This window comes from Bison bison, unplaced genomic scaffold (assembly GCF_000754665.1).
Source record: "Bison bison bison isolate TAMUID 2011002044 unplaced genomic scaffold, Bison_UMD1.0 scf7180017864343, whole genome shotgun sequence".
NCBI classification, from domain to species: domain Eukaryota; kingdom Metazoa; phylum Chordata; class Mammalia; order Artiodactyla; family Bovidae; genus Bison; species Bison bison.
The window spans coordinates 655,953-681,575 of NW_011494915.1; the positions used below are offsets into that span (position 1 = coordinate 655,953).

Sequence of the window (25,623 nt, forward strand, 5' to 3'; positions counted from 1 at the left end):
CCAGAACAACTTCTTATCATTCCTGAATGATTCCTGAATCTGAAAATGCACTCAAACTCCCTTGTATCTGCTAGTTAGCTCACATTCCCACAACATTGCCTTCTCCATCATTCTTTCTAAAATTGTATGCACTGTGGACTCACGAGGAGAACTTAAAAATTCCTGCAGCCTCAGTCTGTCTCCATTCCAAGTGATTCTGATGGAATTCATCTACATAATAGGGGCCAACTACCCCATTATATTAATGACTACCACAGCAACCACTGCCTGAGGATAGCCACCACTGGCACTGCCCTCGTGGAATGACTGCCGAAAGTTCCAGGCTAAAAGTACTTCATGTGTTATTTCATCTAGTACCACAGATTATCAACCTCACTTTATGGATTAAATGGCAAGCACAGAAAGGTGAATCAGTTTGCCCAAGGTCACACAGCTGGGAACTGACAGAACTGAATCTCAGTTGAACTCTGCCTGCTGATCAAGTATAAGCTCTTAATGACCACACAGATGACCCTTCTAGTTGGGTTTAACATGCTTGACAAGAACACCCTGAAACAACTTGTTGGCTCTTGTTTTTCACTTCTCTCTTCATACCTTCCCCAGCTTGTTTAATCTCATCTCATACACCAAAAAGTCACATCATAAACACATTTAATTTATATGAATCTGCCTTTACAGGCATGGGGATAGAATAAGTAAGTGAGAAAGAGTTGAAAGCCATGAGTAAAATCTAGTGGGTGACCCCACTGCCATTTCATTCAAAGGACCTGAGTCCCTGAGGGAGATGGGAGGGACTGAGATTCATTGCTCACTCCCAAACGCTCAATGGATGGGCATTTCACCACACTACAGGGACTCTAGTGCTTACAGATATTAAGATATACGGGTAACTTAAAGGACTTTCAAAGCTAATTTTGATTGTATTTTTGCCTTATGAACTGTCTTTAGAGCCTCACCTGTACATGGATTGTGACTCCACCATGTAGTGGTTGCAGTGAGCTAGAGATATATGGGAATCATAAAGAGGAATAAAACTTAGCTCATGACCTGTTGGTGGTGGTTTAGTCACTATGTCATGTCTGACTTTTGCGACCTCATGGACTGTAGGCTACCAGGTTCCTCCTCTGTCCATGGGATTTCCCAGGCCAGAATACTGGAGTGGGTTGCCATTTCTTTCTCCAGGGGATCTTTCTGACCCAGGAATCCAACCCAGGTCTCCTGAATGGTAGGTGGATTCTGAATGGCAGACTGCATTGCAGGCGGTCTCCTGAATGGCAGATGGATTCTTTAGCAACTGAATCACCAAGGAAGCCCATTTCTTGTCTAAGGAAGGCCATTTCTTACCCCATTTCTTGCCTAATCCACTCTCTAAGAGAAACATGAACACTCAATAACATAAGCACTCATGGTGACAACCTTATGGGTGGAAGAATCAGCAACAAGGTTTCACCATGACATTGAACATACAAATTTTTTAAAAAAGCAGGTAAATTTCAATTCTCCAAAGATGGTTGACATGAAGATGATTTATCCAATGGTATGGAAAAGTTATATGCCTATTCTCTGATCAAAGAATTTTTGTAAAAGGAGTTTTCACAAAGAGACATCAAGATACAGCAACATTATATCGTAGTTTGAAGTGACTTTTTTCACATCCCATGTAAACCAAAAGAAAACTCAGTAAAGACCTTCCTCATGTCACATTCCATCATGGATCCATTTTCTTGACTAAACATAAAACTCGATTCAACATCTCCATCTTGAAACACTCTACATTACAATTTTGTCAAATACTGAAAGATCTGACCATTTCCCTTTTCCCCAAAGAGCACTAGGAACCCATACAGCAAATGAAGGTTGTATTTTGTAACAAGAATAGACAGAAGACTGAATCACAACAAAACACTTACAAATTGAGAGAGAAGAAGAAAAGTACCAAGAGAGATTAAAGGCACAAAGAACAATAATAGGAAAGGAAATCTCTTGTGAAAAGAAGTAGCTGATGGTAACTTAATCGGGACAAAAATGAATTAGATTTTCTTCAATGACTGAGCTCAAGATTAGGTGATTTCATAAAGTTTATAGAAAGTCACTTGAAAATTACACAACTTGTTGCTGTATTCTACTCTCAGAGAGAAGAGAAAGAAAAGTTCTTCCACAAGGGAGTTGATTTTCAGAAAAATGCATTTACAATCCCAGTTGATGAATTTTACCTATCAACTACGAGATTATCCTTAATGCTCATTTGGATAGAAAAGTCACTTTAGGATTGATAAAATTTCTCTGAGTTTCACATAGATTCTGACATAAAAATAAGAGGCTAAAAAGTTAAAATACATGGGGGTGTAGAGTGCATGGGGAAAGAACTAAATAGAAGTGTTAACAGAAATGGGCCCAGGGCCAGTATATGGCACAAGAGAATTCTGGGACAAGCTCTCAAGTCTGGTGAGAATTTTAAAGGTATGGTATATTAAGCAGACTTGCTGGTTGTTAGTGTCATAAAATGAAATCTAATTCAAAGGGGGGAAAAAATGATTTGGCCCATAGCTAGGAAAGGGCAAGCAGCTCAAAGAAGTAAAGAGAAGCTGCAGAATCATAATAGTCATCATTCTCAAATTTAGGGAAACATGACAATCACCAGAAAGACTTATTAAAACACAGTACTGGGCCCCACCCCAGAGTTTTTGATACAACAGGCTTGAATGGGACCAAGAATTTACATTTCTAAAAAGGTTCTAGGTGACACTACTTCCGCTGGGTCAACCACTTTGAGAATCACTGAGTTACAGAAAACAGGCTATGTAGGAATTAGGTCCTAAGGCCGAGGGAGTCTCCATCATGAAGGTTTGCTCCTGAATCTTACTCAGACTTTTACCAGGTAGGAGTGCACACCACAATTCCAGCCACATTGTTTTCATTCATGATCCCAGAGACAGATGGCCTTTTCCATGAGTTTTAGGAGGAAAGCTGATTAGACTGAGGGGCCTGTGCTAGGGTATCACTTCTCTGCTTTCAGGGATTCAGTAAAGCAAGTGGCCTACTCCTAGTTAAGGATAACCCATGGGCAGGAGTGGGGAAGAGAGGATCCCAGCAGAGACAAAGAGCATCAGAGGAGGCACTGAATTTGATGGCATTCCCAAGACCACAGGGAACAGGAGAAGAATCCTTAAAGGAACAAGAAAAAGAATCATGAGAAAACATGATGGGAAAAGAATAATAGATTTTTTTTATGATGATGAGGCTCTAATTTCTGTCCAGTTATCCTTCCTAAGATATTATGCATTGTTTGATAAACTGATACACCTTTCAATAGGTAGTGTTTTAATGCTATACTTGGAGATAAAAAATGGAATGACTGAATCTATTCTTTCAGTAAAACATCTTTTCATGTTTCTTGGCTTTTTTATTTTTTAGCTTTGCTTCTTTTACTCTCCTCATTTGAGTATCAAACATCTCTTCTTTGGAACATGCTTAATTAACACTGTGAGCATTTGGATTAGCTATCTGGAAATTCATCTTCATGAAGAAGCTCCATTTATAAAGTAAAACAACTAATCACAGATTACAAAACACAGAAAAACATCTGAAATCATCTAAATACAGTATGAGTTGGACGTTTCCCTGCCACACTACTACCCAAGTGCCAATATTCTTGGACCACACTGACATAGTGAAGATTCTAAGTCACTTAAGTCTCCTTCTCTTCTCAAAATGTACTGCTTGGGATTAACGAGCAAGTGAATCTAGAATGTCATGGGTTAAAGCTCCAAATGGATTTTCTGTTCACAGTTTATGATCCTAAGGCCTCTGAGCAGACACCTAAATGTGTGCTCAAAAAATATTCTACTGGAGCTCTAACTGAGAAAAAAGGAATGTGTCCAGAATGCTTACATGTAACGATTAATGAAAGAACTCACAGATAAGCTGGAAGAAAAATAATTAACTAGGATTTGTGCCAGCTGTCCATTGGGAATGCTAACTAATACAAGTGTTCGAAGTGCTCTTCTTCATAAGACCTCAAAGGTGGTAAAAAGAGCATCCCAGGAGAGGGTCCTAGACATGTAGATAAAATATCAATCGATGTTCACAAAGGACCTCTAATTGCAAGAGAGTTGCCACCCAAATTATTAAAGTTGCAGCATAAAGTATTCAAGTGAACAAAATCTTGTTTTAGATCCATAATAAAGCAAGAAATGTTGATTAGAACACTTTGGCAAAGAAGTAGTGAGTAAAGATAAAGGAAAGGAGGGCAACTCCAATGGATGTAGATGCAGAAGAGCCTCCCTCTTTAGCAGCAAATACATCATCACAAACCTAGATCACAACTCATGTAACAGCTACAGCATTTTGTTCTCCAAGGTAAATGTACCTAGAGGCTTTCTTGGACAAACCTATCAATCTATTTAAAAAAAAAAAAAAAAACAACCTCCTAGCATTTTCAGGGTACCCTTTCAATTTTATTTTTCAAATTAGTTGAATATCATCACATAATATATAAGGTATTTGCTCTATATTATGGACTTATTCATTCATTGGGCTGTGAATTCACTCACTTATCTATTTATTACCTCTAAAATGGCAGCTCCAAGAAAGTAAGACTCTGTTTCAATAACTACGTTATCTTTAGTGCCCAGAGGAATGCTTGGCACATAGACACAATATATTCCCTTTTTTTCTGTTTTAACCTGAAATAATTTTGCTGAAATGTCAATTGCTTTTGGTGGGATACTTGCTTTAAACCATAAGATATCTCCATCTGGATTATCAGAGTACAAAATTCCTTCTCTCCTCCACCCCCAATGTAGACACAGTATATTCCTGTTTGGCTGACATTTCTGAACAGTCCAGCTTAGTCATTCTATGGTCTTAGGAACAAGTCTTGACTTCAGAAGGGATCTTTGAAGATCTGCTTCCAACAGGCTGGGGATATCTCCCTCTTCAATAAAGTCACTCTTACTGTTGGATGAGCCTTTGCCAACCTCATGGTTGACATTCTGACTTGTACTTCTAGCTGAGTTCTTGCCTTAGCTATGTGCCTGGTAGGCTAGTCTCCCTACAACCAAGCTTCTATTTAAAAGGTATTGTGCATGAATGGCATCTGATCCCTGCACTATGGCCTGTGAACTGCGGAAATAGCTACCTGTTAATAGAACACCTTAAATACTACTTAGGAATTGCCTCCCTATGTTTGTACTCTTGTTGTCTTCTACTAACATGCTGCTTTCAGGTAAGATCTGCTACCCACCCTCACAATCTTCCCTGTAAAACCAACTATTCTCCTGCACCTGGCAGCTGGATAAAGCCTTATCCCACCCTCTGAAATGAGTTCCTTCCTTCCATCATTTACTTGATCTTGTAGGACAAAGTCTAGTTCTAGATTATGGTCCTTATCAGGCAGCCCTTTCTGATTAAAGTCTCACCAAGCACACGACATTAGCATCCAGTTTAGGAAATGAATTATTTCAGAAAGACAACTCATTGAATTCATTATGCTCTTCTTTCAGACTGAGAACATCTGGCTAGATGATGCATATGGAAACAAATATGAATTGTCGATATGAACTTGCTCTGAAAATACATTTTTGGAGAACTTACTATGTTCTACATGTGAGATGGGTGGCTAGAAATAATGAAAATATAATAATAGTTGAACAAAACTATGGACTGAAAAAAAACTCAAGGAGACTGTATTTTTAGCTATTTATAAAGAATATGAGCAAATGGAAAGTTTACTGCATAATCAGTAAGAAGTGGGAGGGGGAAAAAAGAATATTTCAAGGTAATTTTATGAGACCTAAGAGAAATGAATGAATAAAGGAGATTATTGACTGGTGAGAACTATAACTGTAAATATCATATAGAAAAGGGAAATTGGGACAAATTATCACCAATGTGATATCTGATGAGGGTGATAAAGATTTTAAAAAACACCTATTTTAGAAGTTTGCCTGAGGTGTCTTATTCCTTTACAGAGAATGCAAATAGAAATCAATGGATTCTCATGGAAGTTCTTAAGCAAAATAATTCATTAGGGAATCCTTCCCCCCCCACAAAAAAGCACTAAAAGATAAAGGTGAGTTTATTTTCCTACTTCTACCAAGTCTCATTCTTAACTCCCTTTCATCTTATTAAATTGTACATAACATGAAGATATCAGGAAGCTAAAAAGACTCATTGTAAAGTGCAGCGGTAAAGAACTCACCTGCCAATGCAGGAGACAAGAGATGCAAGAAATGTGGGTTCGAGAAAAATCCCTTGGAGTACGAAATGGCAACCCACTCCAGTATTTTTGCCTGGAAAATTCCCTTGACAGAGGAGCCTAGCAGGCTTTACAGTCCACGGGGTCACAAAGAGTCAGACATGACTGAGCATACATGCAAGCAGATCAGGAAGATATTGAACTGAGTAAACAGGAAAGGGCATTAGGCTACCTCTAGGATTTTTAGGTTATTTCAAGTCCAGGCAATTCAGAATGACTGTATCAAATATTAATGAACAATTCACCATTAATTCTGAAATAATTAAACTCAAATTAGCAGTGCATGAAAGTAGTAATTGCACAGAACACTGAACAGGTATCCAATGTGGTTTTGGATTATACTAATTCTCTTTTTTGATGTTATAAAAATTTGTTTTGTACCATAAAGCTTTTTATGCTTTTTACTATTGCATTTACAATGATACTTTACTCTGATTTAGCAAATATGATTTACAAAGTTCATATAGTTTCTGAAAAAGATTTTAAATAGAATGCTTCTTTAAATTATCTTTAAAGTAAAAAGAAGCTTTAATAAGCTGATTATTAATATTGCTAGTAAAATTCATGGGCAGAGAGACCAACTAATAACATGAGAATATGTTTATCATGTAGTATTGGACTAATAAAAAAAAAGCCATCAAAAGGAAGAACATTCTAGTTATAACCTTATACAGAAGATAGGCATAGATAATGCTGGAAGAAAATTTAACAAACTGTAACAGCAGTTCTGTTATAGAAATAAAGTTAGGGGCATTTTTTTTTTTAATTTTATACTTTAAGTAGGAAAGGTAAATTTATAAAAGTAAAAAATGATCAATTTTGTAAATGTAAAGAAAACTTTCAAAAAGCATAAAGTGAAGGGATTTAAACAGGTAAGGAAATCACCTTACCTGAAACGTGAAAACTAAATTAAAATGTTCTCAAGGTTTATTCACTTAATCCAAAGTTATAAAGCTGCTATGTCTCAAAAGTCATTTATGACACATTTCAAAGTTTCTCATAATCAAAATACTTCCCTTAGGAAACATATAAATGCAAATTATGAAAAGATTTTGTTTTTTGTTTTATTTTATAGTAGGAGTTCCTAAATGTCCTTTCTTAGAAAAGATAAAATGGAGGGTCTCTAGCAAATAATTCTGAAGAGCTGTCTTAATTATCTAAAACTTTATAAAGGCAATTCACATTATTCAGAGCAATATGGTCTAAAGTTGCAGTGAACACTGAATTAGTGAATACTGAACCATTGCTCCTAGGGGAAATATAGGGTTAGGTTCCTGAGAGCCTTTGGTCACATTTTTGTCAACCTTTCAATATATAACCTTGTTTTTTGTGTAACTTTGGCCAACAACATTGTAAATCATGGCTCAAGAAACCTTATGTAAGTTGTATTTTCTCTATAAGGCAGGTCACACTAGACAGTATTTTAGCACTACATGTGGGTCTGTTTTAAACAGCAAAATCACACACCAAAAAGGACAAAAAAAACATGAAAATGGGGCACTAAATACATTATGAAAATGACACTTGTTTACTGTAGGAGCACTGAAATAAAGGAAAATGCTGACTTGTTTGACATTCACTGAGAACAGTGTACCACATAACTAAAATTTTTCAAATTCTGTGTATTTTTGCAAAGAACTGTGAAAAAAGCACTGAGTACTGATTATAAGATCACAAATAAAGTTTAGCACATATGCAAATTTGCAAATATTGAACCTGCAAATAGTGGGATCAACTGTACGAAGAATCCTGGTTGAAAAAAATGCATATTAGGTTACAATGAAATTCCTTCAATATTTTGAAAAACACTCCTTGAAAATAACTAAGAATCTTATTAAGAACTAGAGAACTATGCCATTTTAATCACAACATTCATCCTGCCTTAAGTCACATTTGGAGGGATTGGGAGTACCATGCTTCCACTTACAACTGTACCTTAATATGGTGATTCAAGAAGCAACAAATTTAAAAAGACTTACTAAAAGTTTCATGAAAAACTAAGTAAATAATAGCCCCAAAAAACATGCATTAAATGGCCTCACTTCATATTATTTCAGGAGGACATACATATAATGAAATAATACAAATTTATATAGACCAATTCAAAGACATGGAAAAAAAGTGTGGCAAGATATATAAAAGAGCCCATTCCTTTGATTTTCAAAACTGCACACATGCCTGTATTTTAAATGTGAAAAAGAGTGACATCACAATGGAAAATTGGGCAAAATATATTAATAGGCAGATCATAACAAAAGTGATAAAAATACTCAATAAAAGAAAAATAATTTAAAATGTTACTTCTCATGACAGTAAAGAGTCACAGTAACAATGGCCAGGATGTAAGAAAACTTATTTGATGAAAACTCTCTATGTTCCTTCAACTAATACTGAGATAATTTGGCAGTAAGTGTGAAAAACTTAACCTCTGCATTCATCTTTACCTTCATACTTCTTTTTGAATTTTTTTATTTTTTAACTTTACAATATTGTATTGGTTTTGCCATATATCAACATGAATCTGCCACAGGTATACACGTGTTCCCCATCCTGAACCCTCCTCCCTCCTCCCTCCCCATACCATCCCTCTGGGTGGTCCCAGTGCACCAGCCCCAAGCATCCAGTATCATGCATAGAACCTGGACTGGCAACTCATTTCATATATGATATTATACACGTTTCAGTGCCATTCTCTCAAATCATCTTCATACTTCTGTAAGTTCATCTTATGTAAATAAATCTCACCTGTTTCTAAAGCTATGAATATATGGGGGTTCACAGCGGCATTATATTAAGTTGGAAACACCCTGAATACCAAACAGAGGACTGTTTAGGTAAACATATATCTATACAAGTGTACACTGTTTAGCCACTGAAAATGTTGAGTACTGTACTAAGACACGCAAAAAGCACATAAAAAGTGAAAAGACTATACAATAGTTATATATTACTGAAAATAGTTTTGTAAAAAATGCTATATTATTCATCAAGACATTTACATATATAAAATTTAGTGTATTTCTGTACTTTTCTGTTTTATGTTTCCCTAATTCAATAATTAGGGGAAAAGGCATACTACATAGAAATCCACTCCAAGTCAAGCCGATTTCTTCAGCAAGCCCACATGGACATGCTACTCATTTAGGAAGTAGACAATGAGACAGTAACTCCCAATTCTCTGGCAGTGGGGGGCAGGGTGGGGGCGCACGGCATGACAGGAAGAAGAAAGAGGATTCAGTGTCTTCAGTCTCCTGAACCCATTGGGGCTCATCCCACCAGACTACAGTTCACTTCTGCAGAGCAGAGGAACCAGAGGTATTCACAGTTCAAAGGTTCTTAACCTTGTTCTCCAGAATAATTTTACTCAGTTCACTCTCCACATCTAGTGATTTCCTCTACCGGGCAATTTGGACTCTAAATGTGACAGTCACTCAGTAATGTCGGACTCTCTGCGACCCCATGGACTGTAACCTGTCAGGTTCCTCTGTCTCTAGAACTTTTCAGGCAAGAATATTGGAGTGGGTAGCCATTCTCTTCTCCAGGGGATCTGCCTGACCCAGGGATCAAACCCAAGTCTTCTGCATTGCAGATGGATTCTTTACTGTCTGAGCCAACAGGGTAGCCCCTGGATTCTAAAACAATACCTCAAAAATAAAAGTAGTAAAACCTTCAGATGCCTTGATCATTCAACCATCCTAAGATTATTCTTAAGATTCAGAGATGCCTGACATTAATCTCAGCTATTATTTGTTCAACTTGTTAGAATATACACTATTTTCTATATTTTCTAATTGCTAAGGTCAACTACTTCCTTTCTCAATGCAATAAAATTAAGAATAAAAAAATTCCTAACATTTAATAAAGTAGATATTATTTCCAACCTATATGATATTACAACTTGACTAGTGGTCCATTTCTCTTTAACAGTCTACAAAGGCCTCTCCATATAGGATTCATAATGAATTACTGAGCATGCTGAGATTAATCATAAAATTTTACTAAAATATCCCAAAATCTGTTAAATTCTTTAAATCGCTTACAATGAAACAAAGTCAGGTACATTAAAATCTGAATATTGAGAAGTGGAGCAAAGAGTACAAATCTTATTTTTTTATTTATTTCTGAAAGTATGTCAGCAAGGAGCATGAAAATAGATTTATTTAGAGTGTTACATTACAGATGCTTTGAAAATGTGGTAGCTATCAGACATACTGATCATGTGTAAGATTCATAAACAACTGCCTTTGCCAGGACTTGGCTCTTACTGGGAAGTGTTGGCAGATAAGTTGGGCATGGAGAGCCAGACAGTCTTGGAAATTTGGGTCAAATGGCCATCGGGAAAAGAAAAGCAAATGTCAGCATTTATGAATTCACGACAATAGGAAAATCCCTGCGAGCAGAAATGAGCACGGGGAGGATGGTTTTCCATGTTCCAGTGTACGCACAGGGGTAATGTGAAACAAGGGGTGAAACCAAATGAAGGTTGTGGATCCAGAAGCACAAAACCATTTTTACTCTCTTCAGACTAGGCTATCAGGTAGGTGATTACTATAAAGAATGGCTGCTTCTCAACTCTACATGAAAGTAAAATTAGTTTTCAAACTGGCCTGTAAGAATAGAAATGCACAGTAATCATTTCAAAAATAATGCTCATGTTTAAAAAGTACTGGACCTTATATCTGAAAACAAACCCCTAAAAGAATTCTATTAATTCCCAAAAGAAATATTGCCTTGCAGATAGGGTATTTCAACAAATATAAGTGGTAAATGATAAAATGAGTTTTGTTTCATGCCTCTGGATAAGCATGTATTTAAGGGAAAAAGAGGATCTTGTTTTGCTTTTAAATAAACTCTAATTGTATGATAATTAACAATATAGGAGGCATTAGTATGTTATTAATTTCAAAATATAACAACTGATGGCATTTGCACAAACCCCTTATCAAAAATACAGCATGCAGTTTTACATCCTTGGCCTCAAATTCTAAAGACTTTTCAAGTACTTACCACAGAGTTAAACCAGCTGGCCTCTCCTCAAATTTAAACCAAACTGTATTTTGTGGTTCTCCCAAAATATGAATTTAATCCTCCCTTTATTAAACTGTGTTTCCTTGGCTGTCTGGAGGGAGCATCACTGCACACTACTGAAACTGCTTACACATTTCATCAATTTCAAAGCAACCCAGGCAGTAACACTGGTATCAATGAACTGCTTCAGACAGCTCCCATTTCTGCAGACAACCATTTATTCCCCACTGTTTCAATAATTCTAAATCTAAGCCTTTAAATGATAATCAAAATGAACACTCAAGAAAAAAGCATAGAAACTAAAAGTTTTCATCATGCTTTAGAAAGGTTTGCCAAGTACTTTACATGTATCTTAAATGATGATAAAACAATGCATTGGGGTATTATTTTCATGTCTACTTTATTCGTGAGGTGACAGAAATTAAGAGTATATTCACATCGCTAATAAACACATGAAAAGGTGTTCATCCTGATTAGTTATGAGGGAATGGCATTAAACCACAATAAATACTACCACATGCCTACCAGAATAACAAAAATGTTCGTGAGGGTTTCTCACACATGCCTATCAGAATGTAAATTGGCATGTTTAGAAAACTGTTTGGTAGTACACATTCAAACTGGGTATATGCATACCCTATTGCCCACAAATTCTACATCCAAGCATATACACCACAAAAATATGCTCCAAATGGCATGTATGATTATGTTCATAGCAACATTATTCATAGTAGTAAAAAATGAGAATCACACAAATGTCTATCAATAGAAGATGACATAAAAAAGCTCTTGTCAAGTTATACAATAGAATACTATACAGCAATAAGGGTAAGTGAACCGCTACTACATAAAATATGATTGAATCTGAGAAAAAAAGTCAAATGAAAGATGACAAATACAAAAGTATATACATTGTATGATTCCATTTGTATTATGCTCAAAACCAGGCAATACAAATCTTTGACAGTAGAAGTTAGGAGAGTACTAGCTTTGGGAAGAAAGCAGAGTTGAAGGAGATGGTGCGGAGGTATAAAGCACTGCTGTGACAGTGACTGTCCCAGTGCATTCAAACTGCTGTGACAAATGACCATGGACTGGGTGGTTTGAAAAGCATTCATTTCTCCCAATTCTGGAAGCTGGCAAGTCCAAGATCAAGTCACCAGCACATTCAGTGGCCGCTAATTAGTACACAGGTGGCCATCTTCCAGCAATGTCCTCACACCGAGGAAGGGGTGAGAGGGTTCTCTGGGAATCTCTTTCATAAGGGAACTAATCTCACCCATGAAGGTTCTACTCTCATGATCTAATTATAGCCCAAAGGCCTGGGCTCCTCACACCATCACACTGAGGGGTAGGATATCAACATATAAATTATAAGAAAACATATTCAGTCCATAACACTGGGAATGTCTTATATCTTGATGTGGTCAGAGGATCCACAAATATGTTCACTTTGTCATAATTCATTGAACTATCTACTTACAATGTAGATAGTAAGTTTGACCAGTGTTCTTTATGAAAGCTATTCTTTTAATAAAAGTTTATTAAAATTTTTAGACAGTACTGTCATGTGAAATCATTGCCCTTTAAATGGGAAATATATGTATCTCAATTCATACAATGAAGTGACTCTCTGAGGTAATAAGTACTATTACTATCTCTATTTTATAAAATAGGAAACCAAGACACATAAAAGTTACATGACATGCCCAAGGTGCCACAGTCAACACATGTTAAAGACAGAATTGGAACCCAGGCTGGCTGGCACCTGAGACCCACTAAGAATCTCTTCCAAGTATTTGGTGCTTATATAGCACATTTCCTTCCTAAAAGGCTTTGAATATTGGACTCTATTGGACCTAAACCAGAAAGCACAGTAAACTCAAGATAACAGACTTCTCAAGTCATAAGCTACTGCTTTTCAAAATCAGGCCTCCAGAGGGCAATAAACTGGCTTAACTTTGGACAACAAAGCAGAGGTTACTGTTGAGATTCATAACAACCATCTTTTCCTTTAATTCATTTATGCAATATGTTCTACATACTCCACATGATGTTGTACTCATTTTTTATACATTTGGAATTTTAAGTTCAAAATTAAAAACAAAAGTCAAAAGCACGACTCAGGAAAATAAAAACATAATGCGAACATTCTTGATAGTATTTCTCCTTTAAATGTGCTCAAATTCTTTATAGACTGGCACAGAATCCTACTTCTACTTTCTAAAACAATTTTACTCCCTATGATTTTAAGAACACCTGTGTTTAGAATCTTATAAGTTAAAATGATGAGGGTGAGATCTTATCTATTCTACCACCAGCAGAAAAAACTATTACCTTTCTCTCATCTCAAGCCCAGCTGGAAAATAAGAGAATTATAAAATATTTAATGATACTTTTCATGGGAATCCAGTTTAGAAAGTGCGCTATCTTGGAAAAATTCTTGTTTTAAACAGTTTGGCACAGGAACTTCATTTTACATATACTACAAACAAATAAGGAACACATTAGTTATAAAGGTACTTGGGTTAGGTCCCAATGAAAATCAGCATTTGGACTAATAGTCAAGTGAAATAAATATAAGTCTCAGCTCCATGGCAGACGTTATGAGTGGAAATATATGTCAATGCATAATATTTTTCATGAATGAGCATGTTTATTACTTGATCAATAGAATTAGCTTGTACATATAACAAACAAGCAGTTGCTACTATCACTTGATTTAAGTTTAACAACAATGGGCCTTCTGTTATTTTTAGTTTTAGTGTATTCAACTGACTAATCCTTATATCTAACAAGAAAATCAATACCTTTGAAATAATTAGCTTTGGGCTCTGGGGCATCTCTAGTCTGAGCAACTGGATGGGGTTCTACTTGAAATAATTACTGCCAAAATTACAACCAGTTTCCTTGCAAGATCCAATCAATTCATCGATACTATTTTTTAGCCTCTGTTCCCTGAAATCTGTGAAACAACGCCAGGATTGAAAATACCCATTACATTTCTATGCTTTTTAACTGACTTTGAAATTTCAAGATTTGGAAAATGTACTGTGAGATGAGCCAAGCATTCATTTTCCTGATATAGCATGAGAAAAATAAAATAACTCCCACATACCTTTATCTACCCAAGATGACAGCCAATCTCAAAAAAGTTTAAATACTCCCAGCACTTGAAAATAGGAAAAGTCAACATTTTTTAAGAGATTGTTTAAAAAAAAAAAAGCTTTCCAAGTGATTTTTCATTCCCTTTCTGTACTTTAATAAAATTAAAATTCAGGATCAGCCACTAAGAAAAGATACTCCAAAGAAAATGCAATATGATTGTCCTGGTAGATCTAATCCTTCCTGGCTCTCTTTAATGCTCAGCACTGAATTCCAGTCAACACTAAATGTGCAGTATTTTATTACAGTTGCTTGTCCTCTGGGTATTTTGTGGTTCAAGCAGTTGAAAGAACTGTGTATTATGTACATGGTATTTACAGATTTCAATTGCTTTGAAAAGCTCTTCAATAAAAATGATTCTTCCCTTAGAAAGGAGTAGAAAAGAGGGATAAATGAATTCATAAATGATTAGGGAGCCTCTGCTAATGTCCCTACTTAACCAATGAAAACAAGGTGCTTCTGTTAACAGAAAAATCACCTGTGGACAATTCATGGCTGAGTGACTTTGGACTTCAGTCACTTTGCTATTTCTGAACAGCAGTGCAGAAATGCAGATAAGTTACTGATAATGTTTAACCATTTTATGTGTGTGTGTGCTAACCATAAGAAAAAGATTTAACAAAAATGTAAGGTTACCAACTAAGTCATAATGAAAACAGACAAGCATACCACTAACCTAAGACAAAACTGTATACACAGGAGGCCCAAAATGCCAGTCTACTTATGAATGGGAAGTTTCCATATTAAGTTCAGACAACATTTGAATACATATTCAAAAAATATTAGCCTTTCTATATAATGATATCTACCTAAATCTTATCACAGACAACTGAATAGCTACAATGGATGCAAATCATACTGGTCTTTGAACTGATTAAGTATTTACCAAGTACCTACTATGCACCTAGCAAGACAGCTACATTCTAGTTAAGAAGAAAGGATGCCCATGGAATAACATTATATGTACTTAGAGCATATGTTACAAGCTGTAACACATGAGATGTGTAATCATTAGAGATGAAAATTAAAAAGCATATAGAAGGATGTGAGGTCATCATTTCCCAGTAATACATAATATTATAACCCTGTAATTTTCTTCTGTCTTAATCTTATAATACCTCAGCACCTTTGAGGAAGGAATCTGAGACTCAGTCCTTTCTAATTCACATAAGCATAGAACTAATCACTTCATTGTTAAGTACACACAAAAAATATTTCATGTCAACCAATATTTCTTTATTTGCATGACACTTTAAAAAAATTTCCTTCCACCTCTCAGAACTTTATAAACAAAGGCCCTGAAGTAAGATCCTAGGGGTACTTATAAGCCTTTTACCCAGATGATTTAAGCCATCATGAATTCCAGTGTGATATAAGGCAGTATTTGCACCTGGGGCTGGAAAGTATTATACATGTGCTGGCTTATTAATCCTCAGCATCAGGAACAAGGCAGATCGTTATGGTGAGAAATCATTACACCACGAAACCTCTCCTACAAAAAGAGAAGTTACCTTAGGATCAGCTGTGAGTAATTTGAATGCTTGATATACTTGAGATTCCTTTACACCACCACCAAGATCCAAAAAGTTGGCTGGCTTCCCACCATTCAGGAAAATGATGTCACAGGTAGCCATGGCGAGTCCAGCACCATTAACTGTGAAATGCAAATGGTACACAAGACAAGATAAATATAGCAACATCAAAGGGTGCATAAACTTTGGCCCTTCTCCATATTACTAAAAGAGAAACCTGACATTAATAAGCCAGTTTCCAGCCTACCTGACATTCTATTCAACCAGAGAAATTCATAGACTTTAAAAATACAGAAACAGAAAATGTACAAAGAATAAACAAAAAATACCCAGGAATGGGGAGAAGGATTTATTGAGAAGTTAAATCAATCTGGGAAAGACAAAGGGAAAAGCTTCATTCAGTAAGCAATAAATCTGGACTACCTCACTCCAGTACTCTTGCCTGGAAAATCCCATGGGTAGAGGAGCCTGGTAGGCTGCAGTCCATGGGGTCACAAAGAGTCGGACACGACTGAGAGACTTCACTTTCACTTTTCACTTTCATGCATTGGAGAAGGAAATGGCAACCCTTTCCAGTGTTCTTGCCTGGAGAATCCCAGGGACGGGGGGAGCCTGTTGGGCTGCCATCTATGGGGTCGCACAGAGTCGGACACAACTGAAGCAACTTAGCAGCAGCAGCAGCAGCAGTAAAGGGAAGAGTTTTAGGTTCTAGACAGTATAAAGTTTAAGAGATTTGGGAGAGAGGGAAAAGGCTATAAAAAGTTGCTAGAGCCCTATGAATTACATCATTTTTAATATTCTTTAAGAGATTTGAGTAAAGAACGTGATTTTTTTCCATTTTTGCTTGCTGTGAATACGCTCCTTTGAATGTGGCATCCCTCGGGGGGTTGAACCATAGGGGTTCCAACTTCAATAGGACTGAAATACTTTTTTACACTCAGTGCAACTATGCATGATTATGTGTTCTCTGGAGAAATGAAGAAAACAAATGAACAAATGACAGCATCAAAACAATATTCCTAACCACTGTTACTGTTTCAAATTAATGCAAGAAATGTTCACTAGCAACCTGATCATTAAACTAAAATACGCCAACATCCTAGAAGCTTTCTTTAAAATAAAAAAAGGAGTTTTAACATCAAAATTCTTATTTTCCAGAGCTAAGTTTTATTGATCAATTGCACTTCTTTTGCTTCCTATGCATAATTATAGGAAATTATTTTCCTTAGTTAGAAAGTCCTCCCCCCCACACACACACACAAAAGTCTCCTGAACATTATAGAAACTCTCCAGGTAAAGTACCTTTCACGTTTTCTGACTGTATTTCTCAGATAATGCCTGTGAACTGTGACTAACTAAGCCTGGGACAACTAATATAAAAATTTATATATGATCTTAAAACAATGTGAAATGTATTAATCCTACCTTTTGAGACTGCCACCTTGACCAAATCATGCATACTTCCACAGAGGCTACAAAGAATATGCGTTTAATTTGCTCTAAACACATCATTAAATCTTTCCCCTTTCTAAATGCCTACAAATATTGAGAGCATATTAGCTTATCAAGATAAGAATAATGTGAGTGATCTAGTACATGGGAGTTTTTGCTCCAATATACAGAAAGAGCTTTTGGTATCACTTGTAATTGGATGTCATTTTCTACTGTATGAACAGCAAACTACTAGATTAGGTCTGTTCAGTTCTGAATATAATGATACTGTTGGTTTAATGAGCTACAAATCTTTTTTATTTTAATTCCATTAAGATTGAGACCTCTGTTTCAAGTGCAATGAATTGATTTCACCAGAAACATAGAAGCGTATAAATCTCAGTATTATATGCTGTGGACAATAACAGAAATTGTATTGCCTCTTTAGACTCATTCTTATCTCTGTTAATAAGCCAGTATCACAAATTTAAATGACTATGATAAAATCAATTGTCTTATTAATAAGCTGACATAATGGAGTAAACATTTGATCATTTGGTTTTCACAGAACCTCAAACTTTAGTATAATGATTAAAGCATGCATTCTCTTCAACTTCCTCTAAGAAAGCAATATATTTTAAACACAAATTTCGGCAAAGGTTCTGACTTTTAGTAGTCAAAATTTAACTGAGATGCTTTAAAATACTGGTCCTGAACTGGGGTGACTGTGCTTACCAGAAGGTAATGTCTGGAGACATTTTGGATTGCCACAGCTGGTGACAATGCAGCAAAGGAAAGAGCCTGACAGCGAAGAATTATCCCACCCAAAATGTCCATAGGGCAAGAAGTGAGAAACCCGACCTGAAACCAGTGACCACAGGCCAAAATGAACTTTTGAAAGAAATTTTGGGTTTTTTTTAAGAGTTTTTGGCTACAAAAATCTAATATGTTCACTTGCAATTGGGAAATAACATTTTAGAAACCAGAGGTCTCTAAACTCTGCAAAAATTCACAAATTATTATATTGATATAATGCTTTCTTACCAAAACAGGCAATGTTCCCATCCAGTCCTATGTATTTTAGATCATATCTGGCAGCTTCATTTTCAATGGGCTCATTCTCTGATTTGTCATCCATAGCAAATATATCCTTTTGTCGGAATTCTGCGTTGTCATCAAAGTTTATCTTGGCATCAAAACAGACAACTAATAAAGAAAACACAAACATACCTAAATATCTCCTAAGGATCTATAAATTATTGGGTTGGCCAAAAAATTCATTCAAGTTTTTCTGTCAGATGTAAGAGAAAGGCTCAAATGAACTTTTTGGCCAATCCAATAAGTTCTCCAGGCTGAAAAGTGCAAGAGAAATAAAATCGAATACTGTCATTTTTTCTCAAGCTTCAGACAGAAGATGCTGTTAAGGCTTTATCTTTAAAGTTTAAGGCTACAAAGACAAATACGACACGATCCCTGTTTTCAAGGGACTTACATTCTAATAAAAAGCATAATAATTTTTATCTGTTGGTTTCTATGAAATGACAATATAAGTTGCCATCACTCTTTAAAAGCTACACACTGGCATAGCTAAATATAGCTTTGATTTGAAATATTTATTACAGTTCCTATTTTTAGTAGTTAACCTTTCCTGTCAATACAAAGAGAGACTAGACAATAATGTTTAATATTGCTATCCTCCTACAGCCTTCTTCTGATGTTGCAAGATGACGTTTTTATTTAGTCACTATCCTCACTAATATGTCTAGAAGATTTGGTGGAAAGAATGCCAAGTCAGAAACATTAGATTTTTTAACTTATTTGATCCTTAACTAACTCTGTAACCTTGATAAAAATAACCTACTTTCTTGCTGGACCTCAGTTTTCTTATTTGAAAAGTAGAAAAAGACAATCCCCAGACTGCTGATAGACTTACTCTGGGGTCTGATAAAAGCATACCATGATCTTGATGTGAGCAGGACGATCTTATGCTTCTTGTGATTCAAGTTACAAAACATTAAGCGGCCAAGACTGGTCTGTAACAATGGAAGGCTGCCAGGCGTTATTAGCACCACGGTCTCCACCCACTGGTGCCAGCAGGAATCTCTAACTCTCCTACTGGAGAGGAGCCCTGGACACAGTGAAACTCACTCAGTGACAGGACTGGACCACAGATAGTTTTCCTTGACTTGTAGATCTTCCACATGTGCAATCAGGGAGCTACTGTGGTGGGGAGAGGTGGCATTCTGGTGTCTTGGATCTGATCTCTTTTATTACATCCTTTAGAGCAGAAATTATTGTCTAGGATGATACTCCATAATAATCTTTTACTTCACTTGGGATATTGACAGGCAGGGATCTATGACCATGAATTTACATATTATTCGTTCTCCACCAGCACTACTCATAGGCACCTAAGTCTTTTCAGCAAAACAATCACCTATGTGCATTTCACTGGAAAGTAATGACCATGGTTTGTTAATACCACCTGCTTCTTCTGAAAAGAAAATATCGTTATCTTGTAGCATCCTGGAGTTAAAGACCCCAGAGAGAGGGTTTTTTTTTTAAGTCTCTTTACCTCAGTAAGTGAGGATTTTGGTACAAATCTGTGCAAAACTGGCATATTAACAATGAAGAATTCTCAGCATAAATAAAAGTCCAAACCACAAAGTACTTAAAGTAGCAATGACTGACAAGGGACAATCTTATATGGAATTTAATATCTGCCTGAGTCCTTTGTCTTCCCACAAAATGTCCAACCACTTTACCCACACACTATGAATATACAGAGCGAATGAGTAATTACTTTCCAGAAATCTGAATGACAGGATTCTAGTTAGCAAAGGAACAGGCCAATGTTCTCTGCTTGCCACAGTAGCATTGTCTTAGCAATTAATGACTTGTATAACAATCAGTAGGAAAGCAGTGTCACTGTTGGCTTTCCACTGGGTTTATAAACATACTTTAATTAATTTATTAGCAATTTTAGCTCCTCCATTACTCATTGTCAAGATTACTTGGAACAAATATGTTCAGAATTAATGGGCAAATGCTATGAAATTGACTTCCTAAGTGAAGAGTTTCAAGTAAAAGAATTCTTGGTCAAGATCAATAAACTAGTATATCAAAATAGGTCCAGGCTGATCTTTGCTCCTTGCAAAGACTACAAGCTACTTGAGAGAGAGTATAATTAATAGGGATGTATGCAAAGCTCAGAAAGCAGTCTCAGCTAAATGTCTGCAAAGTCAGATTTTCAAGTCTCTTTTTCCTTATGGCATGTATGCCTAGTAGAGAAATGAGTTCACTGTTTGAGGACCACCTTGAGAGAACTTTAGAGTTAACCAAGAACTTAAAGATAGTGACAGCGGGATGACAGGGTTATCTGTAGGTAAGAAAAAGGTGTATGAGCCCTTGCCAAACATTCTCTCTCTTTAGAGAAAAGTAAACAACATAATTAGGTCAAATGTATATATGTTCAAGTGCTTTTAGAAGTTAAAAACACTACACAAACAGGAAGCAAATAAAGCAACTTAAGAGTAAAGAAAGATAACCAAAATTGAACTGCCATCATTAATACCTAAATTTTTTCTGGGGAGGGTGGTGGCAGAGGGAAAATAAGGCCTTTGAGGTACATGGAGTCTGTTAGACACATATTTGTTAAATCTGCTTAGTATTTTTAAAACGGTCCCAAACATACAAAGTGCTTTCCAGCCTAACAATCTCTGTTTATAATGTTACCTCATTTGAAGTTTTCCCTTGAACTTGACCACTTAATGTAGACTCTGGTATCAAAAACACCTGGGGAGGAATTACAACCATCGTACTTCCTAACCAGGGAGCCACTGTCTCTCTTAAGTCCAGTGGTCTTGTCAATCAAGTGGGACCAGAGCATTTTCTACTGCCTTGTGCTGCTCGAAGGGCAGGATGCATGCAAGCACTTAGCCTCACTAACAGCTGGCACTTACTAGTGATTTTTATTATTACCACTGCCATCTTCTATATGCACAGTGCTTTCTTGGGGCTTCAGAAACAGGACAGGTCCTTAGGGCCCAGGATATAGGATTCTCTTCTCTTCCTATCACTGAAAATGACCTGTACTTGTTCCTTTCCCTTATAATCCTAGACTTCGGTTCAGAGTAAATCTAAACTAATGCCTACTGGAGTTTACACATATACAGATTACGTTTTCCTACAGGAAAAATTTTAATGGTTGGCATTCCAGGCTTTGGAACTGACAGAGAAGATTTTTCTTCAAGGGCGATGTTGAAAGAGATGACTTGGTGATGCTTGAATCACACCACGCATTTGCATAAGGTCAGGGTGGTTATAGATGGGTATAAAAAAACCCAAGTGAGACTCTAAGTCGGAGGGGGTGGGTAGAGTATAGCCCTTAGACCAGCTCATTGCCTGTTTTTATAACCACAGTTTTACTGTTATTCGGTCATAACCATTCATTTACATACCTCTCTGGTTGCTGTCCCAAAACAACAGTAGAGATGAGTGGCTGCAATAGAGACTATAATGCCACCAAACCCCCTAATATTTACTGTCACTTTACAGAAACAGGTTGCCACTCCCAGCAAAGCTCCAGTTTGCATCACATCCATATCCTACTTTAACAACTGAAAAAATAGACACAGGTATTATATATATATTAGTGAGAGAGAAACTTAGAAAAGTGCATCACAGTAAAGTGAAAACAAAAAAGTGTAACAAACAAACCAAAACCTGCAGCTTGCACAAAAGGAACAGATCAATCCCTGAACACTGATTGACACGTATATGCTAATTTCCCCCTGTAAGACCTCCTCCAAGAACACGTCCAGAACTGGTGGATTAAAAATGTATTGTTTATGTCAATAAGAGCACAATAAAATAAACTTCCTTGCTCAGACCTTGGCTTTTTCATTTAATAAGACAATACACTATGGTAAAATATATTTTTGGAGATGCTGAGCTTGGTTCAGACATTAAGATTTTCAATATCACATTAATAACACTTCAATTCTATAGAAAATTCAACTTGAACAAAGGCCATTCTATGTACAAAGTGGGTGAAAAAACACACCTATTAATATTTATAAAACAATTTTCACCATCAAAAGCACATGGTTACATGCTTGATAGATTATACAAATGAATTTTCCTTCTGAACGAATATCAAAGAAAGCTGCTGTACTTATATTCATAGAGTGTTTTTGTCGTTTTGTTTAATGGTGTGAGATCCCGTGAGCTGCTATTTCAACAACCTCAATGAACAACGTGACTGGCAGTTATTGGCCTCTGACCCTAGAGTTTTAACAGAAGAATGTGCCACAGAATTAAACAAAAGAAAAATACATTTAAGAGGGGAAGATTCACACATAAAAGAAACATAAACACAACAGGAAATAAGACTTTCATAATTAGTTTGAAAAATAACTTGTCTTCAGCAATGTACTGAATTTCATTTATGATAAATAACCAGACGTGCTACAGAAATGCACTTTGCCAAGATGGCCTTAAAACGCTGATACTTCCCAATTAGTCCCACTTTCTGTTAAATGTTACTGTTTGAGGAGTTGTATACTTTTTGAGAACTTTTCTTTAGTTGCTGTGAAAGGAGAAAAATAGATACTAGGCGGGAGGGAACTTCAGAGGGAGGTAAAGAACTGAGAATGTTCTCGAAAATAGAGTTATGTATAGAGAGAGAAATACAGAGAAACACCCACCAACAACATGGGCACAGAGCAACAGGGTAGTTATTTAGGGAAATTAATCCGAAGAAAGAAAGGAATTTGATATGCCATTTAACTTTGGATCACCCAGCCTTAATTCCCATAGAATCTTGGCCGGAGAGTCTCAGTTTTAAACTGGATTTAATTTCTTTAGCTCAGTGAATGAATTTGGTCTCCAACTGATGAAAATGCCTTAAAGCAGGAATCCTTAATCTCAGGACTACTGACATATTGAGTGAGATCATTTTCTGATGAGGGAGACAGCTCTGTGCCATGTATGATGTTTAGTAGCACCCCTGGCCTCTAGAAGCAAGTAACATCACACATTCCAAGTTGTAACAAGCAAAAATGGATGCTAACTAGATTCACTGTGGTGATCATTTGGCTAAAGAGATACACACACAGATATATATCAAATCATTATGGTATATACTCGAAACTAACATAAGGTTATATGTCAATTATATTTTAGTTAAAAAAAAAAAAAATGTGTCCGGATGTTGCCAAAGAGCCCCTGGGGAACAAGATGCCCATCCTTGCCACTGAGAAACATTGTTTTAAAGATACCAAAGAAAAGTGTCTATGTGCGGCATATCTGACTGAAAGTGGGGTGAAAAGAAATAGGACATAAACTCACACAGTGTCTTACAAAATAAGTAAATGAATGAAGATAGGTAATTTTTTTTTTAAACCCTGTTTTTTACCTGGCTACAGATTTAATGAATAAAATCTGGCACTGCAATTAGACAGTAAGGAAAATAGTCCATTTCTCTCTATTTAATTGATAGCTTGCTTTCAGTTCAAGAAAACTTCAGTCATTTTCATAGGCATGTTTTGAATCAATGTCCTTTTTCCACAGAGAAACTGCCTTTTTCTGACACCATGTGATTCCAGCAGGACCCAAGTAGGACCAATCAGTATCATCTGAAAGGACTGTTAAAGGCTGGGGAAGGAGGAGGAGGGGCACTGGGAACCATCTTCACTGACAGCTCCAGAGATGCCGGCTGACAAAGATGCAGAGTTAGAAGCAAGCAGCCATGGACAAGCAGAGAATCCCCGATTCCCTTCATTCCTTTAGCCAGTTCACTCCTAAACTTCTCTGTAACACAAGTAAAATGAGAACCCTCATCCTTAGGGGGCTTTTTAACAAAAATCAGGCTGATGCAGGTCTCTGTCACTAACAACCATTATAATCCTAACTAGCAGACACTAAACAACTACATTACAGTCAGTAGTATCAACTTAGATGTTTGAACCAGACTATTAATCACACTGGAAAAAAAATCATTCTTTGGGTGTCAGTTCAGTTCAGTTGAGTCGCTCAGTCGTTTCCGACTCTTTGCGACCCCATGAATCGTAGCACGCCAGGCCTCCCTGTCCATCACCAACTCCCAGAGTTCACTTAGACTCACATCTATCAAGTCAGTGACACCATCCAGCCATCTCATCCTCTGTCGGCCCCTTCTCCTCCTGCCCCCAATCCCTCCCAGCATCAGAGTCTTTTCCAATGAGTCAACTCTTCGCATGAGGTGGCCAAAGTACTGGAGTTTCAGCTTTAGCATCATTCCTTCCAAAGAAATCCCAGGGCTGATCTCCTTCACAATGGACTGGTTGGATGTCCTTGCAGTCCAAGGGACTCTCAAGAGTCTTCTCCAGCACCACAGTTCAAAAACATCAATTCTTCGGCGCTCAGCCTTTTTCACAGTCCAACTCTCACATCCATACATGACCACAGGAAAAACCATAGCCTTGACTAGACAGACCTTTGTTGGCAAAGTAATGTCTCTGCTTTTGAATATGCTATCTACGTTGGTCATAACTTTCCTTCCAAGGAGTAAGCGTCTTTTAATTTCATGGCTGCAGTCACCATCTGCAGTGATTTTGGAGCCCAGAAAAGTAAAGTCTGACACTGTTTCCACTGTTTCCCTATCTATTTCCCATGAAGTGATGGGACCGGATGCCATGATCTTCGTTTTCTGAATGTTGAGCTTCTTACCAAAAATTCCCCACAGGAGACTGAGCAGTATAGATATTATCTAGGCCAGTGCTATTTATTCCACTATGTACCATTCACAGGACCAGTCTCCTGGATTTTTAAAAAATATTCAACAAGTAAGACAAGAATGAAGAAGGTTTTTACAAAGGAACTATACAATAAGTAAGTTTAAAATAAAATTTTTAAAGTAAAAAGTTTGGTATAATGCCAACTTTCTTAAACTTCTAAATTAAAAGAGTAACTGTTACACAAAGTTATAATGGGAAAGGTAATATATTTTGCTTGTTGTTGAGTCGCTCAGTCATGTCCAACTCTTTGTGACCCCAAGAACTACAGCACGTCAGGCTTCCCTGTTCTTCACCATCTCCCTGAGCTTGTTCAAACACATCCATTGAGTCGGTGATGATATCCAAGCATCTCATCTTCTGTCATCCCCTTCTACTCCTGCCTTCAATCTTTCCCAGTATCAGGGTCTTTTCCAATGAATCAGCTCTTCAT

General features: G+C 36.7%; 1 protein-coding gene across 1 annotated transcript in view; it reads right to left on the reverse strand.

Moving 5' to 3' along the window:
* SUCLG2 (succinate-CoA ligase, GDP-forming, beta subunit) overlaps positions 1 to 25,623 on the reverse strand; it is a 273,120-nt gene that overhangs the window by 89,474 nt on the left and 158,023 nt on the right. The window contains exons 8-9 of the mRNA XM_010854550.1: positions 18,460 to 18,621; positions 15,964 to 16,106 (exon numbers count right to left, since the gene is read on the reverse strand). Coding sequence (XP_010852852.1) covers positions 15,964 to 16,106; positions 18,460 to 18,621 — 305 coding nt within the window. The remainder of the gene's footprint in view (positions 1 to 15,963; positions 16,107 to 18,459; positions 18,622 to 25,623) is intronic.